The sequence below is a fragment of the Saccoglossus kowalevskii genome, chromosome 10 (genome assembly GCF_978046115.1).
Source record: "Saccoglossus kowalevskii chromosome 10, keSacKowa6.1, whole genome shotgun sequence".
In the NCBI taxonomy this organism is placed as follows: domain Eukaryota; kingdom Metazoa; phylum Hemichordata; class Enteropneusta; family Harrimaniidae; genus Saccoglossus; species Saccoglossus kowalevskii.
In genome coordinates this window covers 28059393-28077237 of record NC_140650.1, presented here as the reverse complement: position 1 = coordinate 28077237, position 17845 = coordinate 28059393, and the positions used below count along the sequence as shown (strand labels likewise).

Sequence of the window (17845 nt, the reverse complement as noted above, 5' to 3'; positions counted from 1 at the left end):
TTTCAATGTTTTACTTTTTCGACTTCTTCTTGAAAACTACAAGCCTGAATGTTTTGATACTTGGTGTATATGTACCTTGGGTAGACCTCTCTCAGATTTGTTCATTTCATGATGATATCTTCAATTCTCTAATTTTGCCTCATAATTCATTCACCCAAGATAACCACTCTGATACCACTCGTATCAACCCACTCTTTATGACATTTTATAACTCAGTTCTACGAAGTCACCATGCTTAGAATAAACATTGGATGAATTACTTTATACATCAAATAATATGGTATTTCAACTCATAAAGTACAACCAACCAATTGATTTATGTATATGGTACATATTTTCAATTTCTGTAGTATATTGTGTTTTTTTTTCTGTGTGGTGTGGTATATCTTTTTCTACAAACTTAATTTATCATTGTATTTTTGTACTAGATAGTCATATTGTGTGATTACAGCTGATAGTAAATACTACACAGTTCGTATCCTATTCTTAAAAACATGAATATAATTTGTATTGTAATCTTATAATTTTTATTTAATTTTTGAAAGTTTTTTGTGTAGTTGAAATAAAGGTTTTGTAAATATTCTGTACAAAAAAAGACTTGATTTATGAACTTGGTGTCATATTTTGAACTTTTTCAAGCAAATCTTTTAAATTAGCTAAAATTATTTACATAATTATTTTAGATTGCTAAATAGCCTGAAATTTTATAAAATACCTTTAAATGAAAAGTTACTGGATTACAAGTGTAAATGACTAGCATAACATAACTTTGCGTTATTGTTGGTAACTCTGAATTTTCTCTTTGTATGCACTTGACATTCAATGAGCACGATGAAATGTTTATAAATTATGGTTTTACGTCTCTACTAATTGGAAATATTTGACATTAGTTACTGTTAAGCTGAAATGAATATCCAGATTAAGGCGTTACATTTATTTTCTTAAAACAATTTCAAGTCTCAGAGAATTATCCATACTCATTGTGTAAAGTTATTATGTATAAATTGGTGTCACAGTCTGAGTCATTGAATAAAGTATTACTAAAAATCACAAAATATAGTCTTCTTTGAATTCTGAGAATTGTCAGAGTTTACAAATAACAAATCGCAAGAAGGTCGACTTGGTTGCTAGGCAACTAAAGATTGGGTCATGAAATAGAATGGAGGCTAATCTCTCTCTCTCCCTCTCTCTCCCTCTCTCTGTCATTTCTATGACCTCTTTTTTAACACACTTAAAACAGCCTGTCTTTTACCTCCATGGAACAGCTAAGTATGGTCTGTGTTATCCCTGTTTGCATTGACCGTGATGAGTGTTACCACCCAATCATCACACGGATACCATGAATGTAAATGTACATATGTCATAAATAATAAATCAGTAATCGAATACTACAATCGATTCAAAAGCTCAATTAAATAAAAAGCTAATGTTCTTGAGACTTCAATATTGACATGTTGACAACCATCCGACGTCCATTATGTGTCGTTATTAATGGGAGATTGAAAATGATGTCTTAAAGAAGCAGTGCACCATGCAGACTGGCACGACGAGGGGTGTGACAAAAATATATCAATATATGTGATAACATGTAATACAATAGATCATAAAATAATATATTGGATTTACGAAAGATTAAATATATTTATTGATTCTGATTAATAACTGACATTGAAGTATTGTATTATGCATTGAATAAACACTACGGGGGTGATACAACGATGAATAGAATGAAATAATACACATCTACTACTAATAAAAATTGTCCGTTGAGTTGAGATATAAAGTCCCGGATGTAAACACAAAATTTGAATTGGTAATTATAATAAATTACATAATACATATATGATTTTTTCCCCAAATTGTTTTCCATTTTCTTGTTCTTCACTGCTTTCAAGTGCATTTTATCAACGTGTACATATGATTTACTGGAATGTAGTGTTTATACACGTATCTATGGCAACGAAAGGTCAAACATGTGGTTGTATATGTCAAGCGAAAAACTCTACATACCCTCACATGACCTCCATTTTACATTACAATGATATACTATCGTCATAGGTGTGACTATTTAAAGTAGAAGCATACTCATGATTTCAAATACCCAGAAAGTAGTAATTTTCTAATAAATAGAAGGATATTGACTTTAAAAAAGTTGCGGGTCACCAGCTCAATTTTCGAGAAAATAATGGTTGTTTTTTAATGGACAGAGGCAATGTTGGCAGTATTATAGTGCCTTTACCATAGGTTCCTATGGCAGAGATATTTTGTCATATCTCAAATTGTAGACTGGTGACATCATAGGCTGAAAAAACTACTATATTATGAATGACATTTTATTTGATAAATCTGGGTTATAATAATGTCAAAGAAATACAATTTTTCTTTCACATTGTGCTCTATGGAATTATTCTATTTTTGTTTAAATACTAGAACAAATTTATCAAAATACGTCACTGTAACACACAAAAGAATGCTATTTTATGGTGATATTGGACAATGACTTTTGTTTTTACACAATTAACCAATGAACATTATCATGCGATTTTATGACCAACTTTCTTAAAAATTATGTGTAGAATTACACGACATTCTACCAGAATTTAAATTGGGCTCAGTGGATGTGTACATATTATAGTGAATGTACGTCACGTTACCACAATGATCGAATACATCCGTATTTCAAGTAAATAGCGATAGGCCGTTTACATCAATTATAAAACGTATAATCAAATCCATCGATAATAAAATCGATAAGACATATAATTTAAAATATTCATAAATATATGCATGATATCAGTATAATGAAACATGAAAGGTATTTGTCACATTTCTATAAAAATACGCAAACTAGCACTAACGGTGCAAATGAATGAGTGTATTAAGAAGTATGTATTATTGAGTCTCGTTGTACATAAGTATGAGTGCCATGATATAGGCCAGGAGTCCAATCACAAGAAACAGTCTGTCCATTACAGTCGCCATGTATTTCCAGTCATCTTCCATCTAAAAGGCAAAGGTATAAGAACGTGTATCAGTATGAACGACAACTTGTAATGTTTAGGATAACAAGCACTATGTAAGAGTTTTGATTGCACGCACTGGGCACCACGTAAGGGCTTGAATAGCAGGTACCACGTAATGGTTTGGATAGCAGGTACCACGAAATGGTTTGGATAGCAGGTACCACGTAATGGTTTGGATAGCAGGCACCACGTAGTGGTTAGGATAGCAGGTACCACGTAATGGTTTGGATAGCAGGCACCACGTAATGGTTAGGATAGCAGGTACCACGTAATGGTTTGGATAGCAGGTACCACGTAATGATTTGGATAGCAGGCACCACGTAAGGGCTTGAATGGCAGGTACAACGTAATGGTTTGGATAGCAGGTACCACGTAATGATTTGGATAGCAGGTACCACGTAATGATTCGGATAGCAGGTACCACGTAATGATTTGGATAGCAGGCGCCACGTAATGGTTTGGATAGCAGGTACCATGTAAAGGTTTGAATAGCAGGTACCACGTAATGGTTTGGATAGCAGGTACCATGTAATGGTTTGGATAGCAGGCACCACGCAATGGTTAGGATAGCAGGTACCACGTAATGATTTGGATAGCAGGCACCACGTAAGGGCTTGAATAGCAGGTACCACGTAATGGTTTGGATAGCAGGCACCACGTAATGGCTTGAATAGCAGGTACCACGTAATGGTTTGGATAACAGGCACCACGTAATGGCTTGAATAGCAGGTACCACGTAATGGTTTGGATAGCAGGTACCACGTAATGATTTGGATAGCAGGTACCACGTAAGGGCTTGAATAGCAGGTACCACGTACAGGTTTGGACAGCAGGTAACACGTAATTGTTTGGATAGCAGGTACCACGTAATGGTTTGAATAGCAGGCACCACGTAATGGTTTGGATAGCAGGTACCATGTAATGATTTGGATAGCAGGTACCACGTAAGGGCTTGAATAGCAGGTACCACGTACTGGTTTGGACAGCAGGTAACACGTAATTGTTTGGATAGCAGGTACCACGTAACGGTTTGGATAGCAGGTACCACGTAAGGGCTTGGATAGCAGGTACCACGTACTGGTTTGGACAGCAGGTAACACGTAATTGTTTGGATAGCAGGTACCACGTAATGATTTGGATAGCAGGTACCACGTAAGGGTTTGAATAGCAGGTACCACGTACTGGTTTGGACAGCAGGTAACACGTAATTGTTTGGATAGCAGGTACCACGTAATGGTTTGGATAGCATGTACCACGTAATGGCTTGAATAGCAGGTACCACGTAATGGTTTGGATAGCAGGCACCACGCAAGGGCTTGACTAGCAGGTACCACGTAATGGTTTGGATAGCAGGCACCACGTAAGGGCTTGAATAGCAGGTACCACGTAATGATTTGGATAGCAGGTACCACGTAAGGGCTTGAATAGCAGGTACCACGTAATGGTTTGGATAGCAGGCACCACGTAAGGGCTTGAATAGCAGGTACCACGTACTGGTTTGGACAGCAGGTACCACGTAATGGTTTGGACAGCAGGTACCACGTACTGGTTTGGACAACAGGTAACACGTAATGGTTTGGATAGCAGGTACCACGTAATGGTTTGGATAGCAGGTACCACGTAATGGTTTGGATAGCAGGTAACACGTAATGGTTTGGACAGCAGGTGCCACGTAATGGTTTGGATAGCAGGTACCACGTAATGGTTTGGACAGCAGGTGCCACGTAATGGTTTGGATAGCAGGTACCACGTAATGGATTGGACAGCAGGTGCCACGTAATGGTTTGGATAGCAGGCACCACGTAATGGTTTGGATAGCAGGCACCACGTAAGGGCTTGACTAGCAGGTACCACGTAATGGTTTGGATAGCAGGCACCACGTAATGGCTTGAATAGCAGGTACCACGTAATGATTTGGATAGCAGGTACCACGTATGGGCTTGAATAGCAGGTACCACGTAATGGTTTGGATAGCAGGCACCACGTAAGGGCTTGAATAGCAGGTACCACGTAATGGTTTGGATAGCAGGCACCACGTAAGGGCTTGAATAGCAGGTACATGTACCACATAATGATTTGGATAGCAGGTACCACGTACTGGTTTGGATAGCAGGTACCACGTACTGGTTTGGACAGCAGGTAACACGTAATGGTTTGGATAGCAGGTACCACGTAATGGTTTGGATAGCAGGTACCACGTAATGGTGTGGATAGCAGGTAACACGTAATGGTTTGGAGAGCAGGTGCCACGTAATGGTTTGGATAGCAGGTACCACGTAATGGTTTGGACAGCAGGTGCCACGTAATGGTTTGGATAGCAGGTACCACGTAATGGATTGGACAGCAGGTGCCACGTAATGGTTTGGATAGCAGGCACCACGTAATGGTTTGGATAGCAGATACCACGTAATGGTTTGGATAGTAGGTATCACGTAATGGTTTGGATAGCAGGTACCACGTAATGTTTTGGATAGCAGGTATCACGTAATGGTTTGGATAGCAGGTACCACGTAATGGTTTGGACAGCAAGCAACACGTAATTGTTTGATAGCAGGTACCACGTAAAGGTTTGGATAGCAGGTACCACGTAATGGTTTGGATAGCAGGTACCACGTAATGATTTGGATAGCAGGTACCACGTAATGGTTTGGACAACAGGCAACACGTAATTGTTTTATAGCAGGTACCACGTAATGGTTTGGATAGCAGGTACCACGTAATGGTTTGGATAGCAGGTACCACGTAATGGTTTGGATAGCAGGTACCATGTAGTGGTTCGGATAGCAGGTACCACGTAAAGGTTTGGATAGCAGGTATCACGTAATGGTTTAGATAGCAAGCACCACGTAATGGTTTGGATAGCAGGTACCACGTAATTGTTTGGATAGCAGGTACCACGTAATGGTTTGGACAGCAGGTAACACGTAATTGTTTGGACAGCAGGTACCACGTAATGGTTTGGATAGCAGGTACCACGTAATGGTTTGGATAACAGGTACCACGTAATTGTTTGGATAGCAGGTACCATGTAATTGTTTGGATAGCAGGTACCACGTAATGGTTTGGATAACAGGTACCACGTAATTGTTTGGATAGCAGGTACCACGTAATGGTTTGGATAGCAGGTACCATGTAGTGGTTCGGATAGCAGGTACCACGTAAAGGTTTGGATAGCAGGTATCACGTAATGGTTTGGATAGCAAGCACCACGTAATGGTTTGGATAGCAGGTACCACGTAATTGTTTGGATAGTAGGTATCACGTAATAGTTTGGACAGCAGGTATCACGTAATGGTTTGGATAGCAGGTACCACGTAATGGTTTGGATAGCAGGTACCACGTAATGGTTTGGATAACAGGTACCATGTAGTGGTTAGGATAGCAGGTATCACGTAATGGCTTGGATAGCAGGTACCACGTAATGGTTTGGATAGCAGGTACCACGTAATGGTTTGGATAGCAGGTACCACGTAATGGTTTGGATAGCAGGTACCATGTAGTGGTTTGGATAGCAGGTACTACGTAAAGGTTTGGATAGCAGGTATCACGTAATTGTTTGGATAGCAGGTACCACTCAATGGTTTGGATAGCAGGCACCACGTAAAAGTTTGGATAGCAGATACCACGTAATGGTTTGGATAGCAGGTACCACGTAATGATTTGGATAGCAGGCACCACGTAAAGGTTTGGATAGCCGGTACCATGTAATGGTTTGGATAACAGGTATCACGTAATTGTTTGGATAGCAGGCACCACGTAATAGTTAGGATAGCAGGTACCACGTAATGGTTTGGATAGCAGGTACTACGTAAAGGTTTGGATAGCAGGTATCATGTAATGGTTTGGATAGCAGGTACTACGTAAAGGTTTGGATAGCAGGTATCACGTAATGGTTTGGATAGCAGGTACTACGTAAAGGTTTGGATAGCAGGTATCACGTAATGGTTTGGATAGCAGGTATCACGTAATGATTTGGATAGCAGGTACTACGTAAAGGTTTGGATAGCAGGTATCACGTAATGGTTTGGATAGCAGGTATCACGTAATGGTTTGGATAGCAGGTACTACGTAAAGGTTTGGATAGCAGGTATCACGTAATGGTTTGGATAGCAGGTACTACGTCAAGGAATGGATAGCAGGTATCACGTAATGGTTTGGATAGCAGGTACTACGTAATGGTTTGGATAGCAGGTATCACGTAATGGTTTGGATAGCAGGTACCACGTAATGGTTTGGATAGCAGGCACCACGTAAAGGTTTGGATAGCAAAAACCACGTAATGGTTTGGATAGCAAGAACCACGTAATGGTTTGGATAGCAGGCACCACGTAATGGTTTGGATAGCAAGAACCACGTAATGGTTTGGATAGCAGGTACCACGTAATGGTTTGGATAACAGGTACCACGTAATGGTTTGGATAACAGGCACCACGTAATGGCTTGAATAGCAGGTACCACGTAATGGTTTGGATAGCAGGTACCACGTAATGATTTGGATAGCAGGTACCACGTAAGGGCTTGAATAGCAGGTACCACGTACAGGTTTGGACAGCAGGTAACACGTATTGGTTTGGATAGCAGGTACCACGTAATTGTTTGGATAGCAGGTACCACGTAATGGTTTGGACAGCAGGTAACACGTAATTGTTTGGACAGCAGGTACCACGTAATGGTTTGGATAGCAGGTACCACGTAATGGTTTGGATAACAGGTACCACGTAATTGTTTGGATAGCAGGTACCATGTAATTGTTTGGATAGCAGGTACCACGTAATGGTTTGGATAACAGGTACCACGTAATTGTTTGGATAGCAGGTACCACGTAATTGTTTGGATAGCAGGTACCACGTAATGGTTTGGACAGCAGGTAACACGTAATTGTTTGGACAGCAGGTACCACGTAATGGTTTGGATAGCAGGTACCACGTAATGGTTTGGATAACAGGTACCACGTAATTGTTTGGATAGCAGGTACCATGTAATTGTTTGGATAGCAGGTACTACGTAAAGGTTTGGATAGCAGGTATCACGTAATGGTTTGGATAGCAGGTATCACGTAATGGTTTGGATAGCAGGTACTACGTAAAGGTTTGGATAGCAGGTATCACGTAATGGTTTGGATAGCAGGTATCACGTAATGGTTTGGATAGCAGGTACTACGTAAAGGTTTGGATAGCAGGTATCACGTAATGGTTTGGATAGCAGGTACTACGTGAAATTGTGGATAGCAGGTATCACGTAATGGTTTGGATAGCAGGTACTACGTAATGGTTTGGATAGCAGGTATCACGTAATGGTTTGGATAGCAGGTACCACGTAATGGTTTGGATAGGAGGCACCACGTAAAGGTTTGGATAGCAAGAACCACGTAATGGTTTGGATAGCAAGAACCACGTAATGGTTTGGATAGCAGGCACCACGTAATGGTTTGGATAGCAAGAACCACGTAATGGTTTGGATAGCAGGTACCATGTAGTGGTTTGGATAGCAGGTACTACGTAAAGGTTTGGATAGCAGGTATCACGTAATGGTTTGGATAGCAGGTACCACTCAATGGTTTGGATAGCAGGTACCACGTAATGGTTTGGATAGCAGGTACCACTCAATGATTTGGATAGCAGGTACCACGTAATGGTTTGGATAGCAGGTACCACTCAATGGTTTGGATAGCAGGCACCACGTACAGGTTTGGATAGCCGGTACCACGTAATGGTTTGGATAGCAAGTACCATGTATTGGTTTGGGTAACAGGTATCACGTAATGGCTTGGATAGCAGGTACCACTCAATGGTTTGGATAGCAGGTACCGTGTAATGGTTTGGATAACAGGTACCATGTAATGGTTTGGATAGCAGGTACCACGTAATGGTTTGGATAGCAGGTACCACGTAAAGGTTTGGATAGCAGGTATCACGTAATGGTTTGGATAGCAGGTACCACGTAAAGGTTTGGATAGCAGGTACCACGTAATGGTTTTTATAGCAGGCACCACGTAAAGGTTTGGATAGCAGGTACCACGTAATGGTTTGGATAGCAGGTACCACGTAATGGTTTGGATAGCAAGTACCGTGTAATGGTTTGGATAACAGGTACCATGTAATGGTTTGGATAGCAAGTACCATGTAATGGTTTGGATAACAGGTATCACGTAATTGTTTGGATAGCAGGCACCACGTAATAATTAGGATAGCAGGTACCACGTAATGGTTTGGATAGCAAGAACCACGTAATGGTTTGGATAGCCGGTACCACGTAATGGTCTGGATAGCAGGCACCACGTAATGGTTAGGATAGCAAGCACCACGTTATGGTTTGGATAGCAGGTACCACGTTATGGTTTGGATAGCAGGCACCTTCAACTCCAAGTCCTTATTTAACAATTTTCCTTTAAAGAAATAATATACACATAAAGGAAAATGCTTTATATTGTTTGGACATAGTTTAGTATTGACACTAACCTGTGTTGTGTACGGTGGAGGAAACAAACATGAAATTTGCTTGAGAAATTTGTCACACTTACCTCTTTTTCTTTATCGTGTCTCTGGTCCTTCTCATTCTGTCGATTCATCTCATTTCTCATCTCTCTGAGTTGATCTACATATGCATCGTACGGTGGCAGTTGTACCTTCTTATTACCTGGTTCACTGGATTCATAACCAAATACCGACAGCTGGCTGGTCTGGTGCTTTCCTTCTTCTTCCATGTTCGGTAACGACTTCTTAATCTCAGCCTGACAATTTCGTACCTTGGACAATTTTGTCTTTGGTTCCATGAACAAGCAGTACGGTAGACATACCATGAACAGCTTTCTCATCCATGGTTTTATCGATAGGTTTCCTTTAGAGCGGTGATGTACGCGCAAGACGAATACCGAGGCGACGATGGAGCCCGCTACAAACACCAAGTCGAAGATCAAGAAACGCATTATAAGAGGCACGCTATCCGATGTGGCCGGCATAATATCTGCCACCAATAACGTGAAGACAGAGATAGAGATCAGGATGGAAACACCGAAAGACATTTTCTCACCGCAGTCGGACGGAAGAAGAAATAACAATACAGTCAATAGCGCCATCACTACACACGGGAGAACTATGTTTATTAGGTAGTACAGAGGCATGCGTCTCAACGTGAAAGTAGCGCTAATTTTGCCCCAAGATTTATTATTATGATCATACAAACTGCCAATAACCGATGTCTCATCTATGTACCACTCGCTACTTTGAGTATTACTCCACATAGCTACAGTATCCTGGGAAGGCGAGAACAATATCTTATCTGTGGCGTACTGCCATACCGAAAACTTGAGCGTACAACGTTGTACGTCAAACGGAAACTTTTCGAGATCCATCTTGCATGCAATTTTGAATATGGCAGGGGGGTTGTTTTTTATTCTCCCAGTGTAGTCTAGTAAAATTTCTCGTCCTCTCGGTACGTAGTAATCACCATCAGCCCTGTAATAAGGAGCAGACGTTACATTGAATATTCATATTTACTCTCAGATCTCTTTATTAAAATCTTCATTAAAGCATTAATTGATTACGCTGATTAACGCCAAATGATTTGTTTTTGTTTTTATATACATATTTTAGTCGATGTCACTGTAATGTGGTTATACATACGCATTTGATAATATAATAGTGGGTCTCCAAAACCAGTCAGCTGGTACGACCACTTCTGTTAAACCGCTGTAATTTGCTGGATTCCACAGGAGGCGCATGTCAATCCATTCCTTGAAAATTGAAAGTACCTTATGAATAGGCATGCATATTACCCTTGATTAAGTGTTTTCCTCATGGTGACACAATTATTACTAGTATCTTCATACTAGTTCACCCAAATATTGTACAGTTCATATATATACTTATATCATCTACAACAATATTTACCTGATCCGTGTGGCAGCTTAATGTGATCGTTTGACTTTTTTCATCCTGAGAAGAAAAGAATAAATCATTGTAGACGATGTGTACGTTGAAACAAATATTTCAATTCGTCGTCATTTTTCGGTGATTTGTATAATCCAGTTAGCATTGCGTGATAAACAAGTTCAAAATAAAGTCTCACTTCCCAATTTTATTGTTATGACGCTCACATCTCTAAATCAGTGGTTGAATGTGGTTGGATAATATTTGAATAAAGGTTGGCTGTAAATTAAAACCTAATATACGTACAAAGCAAATTAACAAGTTCAGCCATTCGATCGGTTATTTCTTTTGGTCGATGTAATATTATTCACATGCCGCTGATTGAATAAAAAATATGTTCGTGTTTACGATTTCCATGAAGGACAAGAATTTTAAAACTGCACGGATCGAACACTTTACAGTGAAAAACACTCAACGGATTTATTAATAAGTGCAGAATTATTATACGTCAATCATACTATACAAACAAATTGTTCCATTACTGTATAAAAATGAATTATCAAATTACTCTTGACTTTTTAAATTACATTAATTGTCTATTCAGCTGTCACATTTTGCCGAAGTAATAACCGTCAAGTAAAATGAAACTGTTTAGTAAGTGCAAGGCACAGGATGTTACTTTCCCTTTATACTTAAAATTAACATAATGATGGAATGTTTATATTAGCCAGGCATCAGCGATTTAATGAGTATTTCTTATACTATTAAGGTAATACATTTCAGAAATATAATTTGTACATCCGTATTAATTTGCAGCCCATGTTTATTGCATAATTGATAAATGATTTGTATCATAAGACAAGTGTTAATAACATACCCAACCGTAGATATGTTAACAAAAGTCGTATAAGTAATTATCGAATGTAGTTTTAATCTGGGTTAAGTCCCAGCAAGTTTATGGTGAATAAAGCTAACTATCATGATTATTTTCAATAAATGAAACCAGGTATGTGGTATATTATCAAGCACACAAGCCAAGTTATTCTCTGTAGAACGGAAAATACGGCTTTTATATTAAATCTGGCTGTTCTTCGTCTTTGAATCCCGTGTCTATGTCATTGGTTCTGCTAAACTATTTTTACCGAGTTCCGGTTCTCGAAATAAACAGAAATAATAGTCGTTTACAATAAAAACAAGACATGAATGTCACAGTTCCCGTTATTACTACCTTGTACTAAAATATGTTTGGATAATTATAGTACTAACAGATTTTCACTTATGGTCCGGTTAGACATAAAATACACCACGAATATTCACTTTTGAGATATAATTTTTGGTATGTATTGGTTCTTGGATATTTCATCTTCGTCTTCCTTTACTTCGTTTAGTAATTCGAACTTCCCAGTTTGCGTAAAAAGGGAGAGTTTCGCGATTTCGACATCGAAAATGCCTTTGCTTTATTATTTGCTGAAGGACGGCCGCTTAGGTATATGCTCTGTAACTTGCAGCAAATGAACCTAAAAACGTTAGGTAATCAAACAAAAATGACGTTGTACTAAAGTCCAAAAAGTACGTTCAAGTTCTGCATTTTTTCGTTGCATAAAAACGATTTACTCCCTTGCTTATTGTGACACCTTCAAATCAACTGATCAATTCCATTCCCCTCATTTGCCTTTAATTGTGTTTCAGTGGCTGTCACAGTCGTATTCTGAGTCTTGCCGATAACATTTTGGTTCAAATTCACGTAGATATCGCTAAGAAAACTCAAATTTTCAACTAAAGCTAATTTGTATAACATTGTTTTGCCCTTGGTCACCATATTGGACACCCATACAATTAGTAATTTACAGATATGACCTTGGAAGTACTTATTAAGCTTAAATTTAATAATTGTAATTGATGCCATCTGTTTCAATTGAGTACATGATCAGATGCTAGACAGACTCTAGTGAGCTAACATCCTGGAACAGCACTGTAACATTTTTGGGGGAAGACCAGGATCATTGAAGGAACAAGTTTTTGACTGAGCTTCTTTCATGTTTTGATGCCTGATTGACACCTGCAACACATATTCATTCTATTTTTTTTTCAAATTTCATAATTTGAATTTTGTTCCATCTTGAAGTTAGTCATTTGTGAACTAAACGGTTTGCTATTAGCATTCAACAATTTTTAAAATAACTTTTCATCAGTGTTGTGGATTAGAGCTTTGAGTGCAGATCACAATGTCAAAAAATAACAGTTCAGTTTAGACATGGCCATACATGGACACAGTTTTTTATTAATGTGACTAGCTGGAACTGGCAAGACTAAAACTCTAATTGAACTAATCAGGAATTTTGGGAAGACCAAAAGAGTTCAAGTTACAGCTAGCACAGGCATGGCTGCAAGTCAGTATTTTTTTATTATCCAAGAAACGTATCGGACGATTTCTTTTGTTTCCAATTCGTTGTACGCCTAGAAACATGGCAACGTTGTTTTTGGTGAATATATAACATGTTCTGTTCCAATAAAGGATTTTGATATACATAACAATTCCTTACTGAAACATTTCCCGTACTCTCTAAAATTTGACAATGCCACTAGCGCAAGATGGATTTCCTGTTCAACACGTTGTTGAATGTCTGCGTCACTGTACGTAAAAACACACTCTCGAACTTGACAATTTAAAAGTTCAGACCATTGAGCAAATAGATGGAAATACCAGTTGCATAAATCATGAAGATTGGTGATTTGATTGGTGACCGGGATAGCTGCATTTAGTGTTCTTTTCTATGCAATATAAAATCATTCAATGCTGTGGGCGGCGAAGGATGACAAATTGTTTTGGTTCAACGGCTCTCAAGGCACGGGCAATTAATATTTCCTGACTTTTTTTACTATTCTGACGTGTTCTGGGCTGTATATAACAGTTAGACGCTGACAAGTAAGTAAGTACTAGTAAACAGTCCGGGACATAGTCAACACAAGCCGGTAGGCTGGTTGACGATCCGCTCCGCTCAAAAAACAAGCAACATGTTTTTGGCTGTTTCCATGGTAGGACATGAACGTGAAGCTAACGTCAGTTTATAACTAAATGGGGCCCTGTATACGAAGTTCGCAAAAACCATTCAGTCTTTAGAAGTCACTTAGTTTATTACTAGGACGTATTCTGCTGTTACATTTATTATTTACAACCGTTTTGCGATAGTATTTTCCAGAATGAAGGCAGCATTTACAGTTCTTTCATAGTTCAAAGTTGCGTTGGAATTACGTTGATACAGTGTAACAACGTCGGCATTGGTGATCTCTTACCAGTGGCAACGTAGCCAAAATAAAAAGCATGATCATCTGAGCCAAAATAAAAAGCATTACAAAACTGGTAGGAGGTAATACATTTGGGGCGAAAGTATTCAAAAATCAGTTTTTTGATGTTGCAATGGCAGTGGTAGGCCAGGATTTTTTTACAATTAGTGACGGTATGACCTACCTGTGAAGTATGAACAAAATCAACCGAGGCGAAAAAATCACAGAGGAGTTAAAAGCCGGTGTTGGTAAAAAGTTACCCCAACTTTGGGGTCAAATTTCTCGGTAATGAAAAAAGATATCAAAAAATTCAAATAGTAACTTTGTGCCCACACTCAAGCTGAGTAGAATGAGCTATGTCTGAAGTGTTTTATCCTAAATTTGTATGGGGAGATACATTTGGCACGCAGCTATCCAAAAATCAGTTTTTTGTCTGATGCTATGCTATTTTCTTCAGATTTTTCCTAATAACTAGAGTGAAGGTGTGACCTACCTGCCAAGTTTGAAAGAAATCGACCAAGCCAAAAAAATCACAGACGAAATCATACGTGCAAACACTGGAAATTACACACACAGACACACACACACACACACACACACACACACACACACACACACACACACACACACACACACACACACACACACACACACACACACACACACACACGCACACACACACACACACACACACACACACACACACACACACACACAAAACGACAAAAGTGATTATAAGGGCAATCCTAGCGGAGCGGATCGCCAATAAACAATATTCAACTATCCTGTGCAACACCAATAAGATCATAATGATAATGTTTCTTGGTTTTTGAAACTATGGGCATTATCAGAGCATGGGTTTTATTTTGGAACTCCTGCCAGAGCAACTGCACAAATCATAACGGCAAATTAATAGCTTCTAAGGATGGTATTCCCAGAATAGCGCAAGTTGTTAAAGAAACATAAAACTTTAATTCTCAACAATGATGACCAGTTACTGCGACAAAGCCCTACTCCCCGCGAGACCTACCCAATACGAAACACATTTACCGCGAAAGCCACTTACCGCGAAGCTACTAGTTTAATTATAAAATACTCATGTTAAAATAGTACATGGAACATCTGCAAACAACTAATATGTACTCTATGTTGGCACAACTCATCATAAAGTGATTTCCCTTAATCTGATAACTGAAAACTTTCATTGACCCGGGTTCAAAATCTCAGAGTACACAAGTGCAACCAAACTATGTCTTATACATGCTCAAGAAACTGCATTCATAAATCTGAATAAACCTTGATGTACCTTTAATAACAACTTTACTTCTTTGTTAATTCAGGTCTGTGTATAATACCAGAACCTGGGTTTGTTTCAGTAACACCACTATAATTCCCATCAAAATGTAGCCCTGACAACCGTTTCCACTGAGATTGGTAATAGTACGACCCATCTGTCACTAATACAGATCAAGGTCCAGACCAGGTCATGACATCACTAAAAACCCCAGCATTACAATCTAAGCTAATTATTTATTCTGAGCATGATCAGTTGTTCTCTCAGTGGTGTTGGGAGAGGTAGTTTTGGATGAAAATCATGAACAAGACCTACTTAGGATTTCCAGATCTGGAAAAAAAATACGTGCATATTCGGCAGAGACTTGTTCATCAACCTGCCAGGTTTCATCGATATCTGCTGCAGAATTTCTGAGAAAATGTTAGAGACGTCACAGACGGAAAATTGAAATAAGAATTAATAGTCAGCCTTTCAGGCTGCGCATGAAACGGGGACTAAAAAACCTATGTATATTAGCATCCCAGTGAGTCACCGTCACACAAGACGAGTAGTGATGCAGCTCTTACGTCACTCGTATTTTCTCCAGCTGAACGAAGAAACATATCTGGGGAAATTATCAAGGAATAATATATAATTATTACCCACGTGGGCTTAGTAGCACTGAATTAACCAATGGATTTGTTACCACATTTTGAAAGCGACTACGAATAATGTAAGCATAACTCTTACCACGTCAAGGAGAACATTCAATCCGAGGCTAAAATTCACATAGATTGCTACATCGAACCGAGGCGCAGGTCGAATATACTTGTCGTATTGAGCATCAGTAAATAAATTCTGAACCAAAAGAGATTCTTCTGGCGAGCCAAACGCCACTAATAAAATACAATAATAATATGCTTTAATAATAGTGATTTCTATTACTCATATACAATAGGTTGAATTCCGTAGTAGATTATTTCCAGTCCGATTGATCAACCGCAACTTTCAAGTGACAGTGAAATTAAACTATTCATCCATCCTTATGAAAATAAATTAATTAATTTGCAAAAACCTAATCAGATTTGTATTAACATGACGTCGATATCGTAATATATGCTCACTTTCGTTAAATTTGAAGGAGGGTAGGGGGGGTGAATAAATGTTTTGAAAACATATCAGACTCACCTCCTGCCCAAATCACGAACACAAGGACAAACGTCGCAGTAATCATCGTGTTAAGAGACATAATACGAGTATACTACAGCTATGACGAGTGGCTGGGTAATGGTCATTATTCGAAAGCCGTGAAACATTATATACTTAATGTATTTGTTACTAGCACACGATGACGTCATTTATGGGCGTGGTCTATCATTTGACACGTGACCAAATGAATATAATTGATTCAATAATACCATTAAATTGTAGCCACTGGATAAACGCTATTATGATCTGTTTGAGCTAAACCGACTTTCAAATCATAAAATTTAATTATTTCCTCCACTTTTTGCGAAAGGGCAGACCGCTCCATATAATTTGTCGAATGTACAAAACGGTAATTTTTCATTCTGCGCAATAGATTTTGCGTTTTGCGGGAACATTTGTGGTCATAGCAAACTCACTTGCATACACCAAAATTTCCCCCCGAATTCATTACTGCCGAATGTCAACATTTACATTGGCAATGTGTTATTTTGCAAACAATTTTTAGTTTAAATTACACTAACATAATTTTGACTAATTGGCCGAGGTTAGAATATTGAATTTGTTATAGTTACTTAAATTTAAAGTTAAGAATAAAAATCAAATACTGATTGACAGCATTGGCTTTCAGTAAAAATGCAAGCTTTGAGAGTTTATGCTCAGTGCTGTATGGTGTAGATTCGAGGCACTGCCGCTAAGGAATACATGCACAAATAATGTAGATAATGTATGCATGTTATTCGTTCATAAATACGTCGCCATTGACCCAAACATTTTTAAAAGTACCTGGCCCTAATTAGTTTTGTACGAAATGAAATCATAATGTTATAATTTGTTCTCATTCAAGTACACAAGTATGAATGTGTCCGCAGCGCTGCGTCGATTATATGTTGTATAATACAGAGTCTCGTATTTGATATTTTTAATATTCTACAACAATATATTAGTGAACTCAATACAAATATCGCGATCAATGATAAAATACATTATGTATATTTCTGCGTTCTATATGCCGACAGAGGGCGTGATTTCACATTGGCGAATGCTATGGCGGCATGTCTTTAAAAACTGCTTGAAAGAAAATGTTCTTTTATTGCACGAATCAATGCTTAATAACACGTATATGAACCATATGTTTTATTTTTCATTTTCTTTGGCATTATTCTTATTTTGTATTATTAGGGCGTAGA

The 17845-nt window shown here is 38.6% G+C and overlaps 1 protein-coding gene across 1 annotated transcript; it reads right to left on the bottom strand.

Annotated features, from left to right (window-relative positions):
• Positions 1 to 1619: 1619 nt before the first annotated feature.
• On the bottom strand, positions 1620 to 16732 carry LOC100313543 (acetylcholine receptor alpha subunit). Its single transcript, NM_001168023.1, has 6 exons — positions 16638 to 16732; positions 16200 to 16345; positions 10913 to 10957; positions 10646 to 10755; positions 9544 to 10477; positions 1620 to 3003 (listed from the first exon to the last, which is right to left on the bottom strand). Exons 1-6 carry the CDS (start codon positions 16696 to 16698, stop codon positions 2893 to 2895), a joined length of 1407 nt encoding a protein of 468 aa, NP_001161495.1. The 5' UTR covers positions 16699 to 16732; the 3' UTR covers positions 1620 to 2892.
• Positions 16733 to 17845: the final 1113 nt, after the last annotated feature.

Bases quoted from the DNA above. Each gene is read 5' to 3' on its own strand.
- LOC100313543 (NM_001168023.1), bottom strand. From the start codon at position 16,698: ATGTCTCTTAACACGATGATTACTGCGACGTTTGTCCTTGTGTTCGTG. The intron at 16,346-16,637 runs GTGAGTCTGATA...GTATTTTATTAG, and splicing joins GTTCGTGATTTGGGCAGGAG to TGGCGTTTGGCTCGCCAGAA. The intron at 10,756-10,912 runs GTAAATATTGTT...TCAATTTTCAAG, and splicing joins TAAGCTGCCACACGGATCAG to GAATGGATTGACATGCGCCT.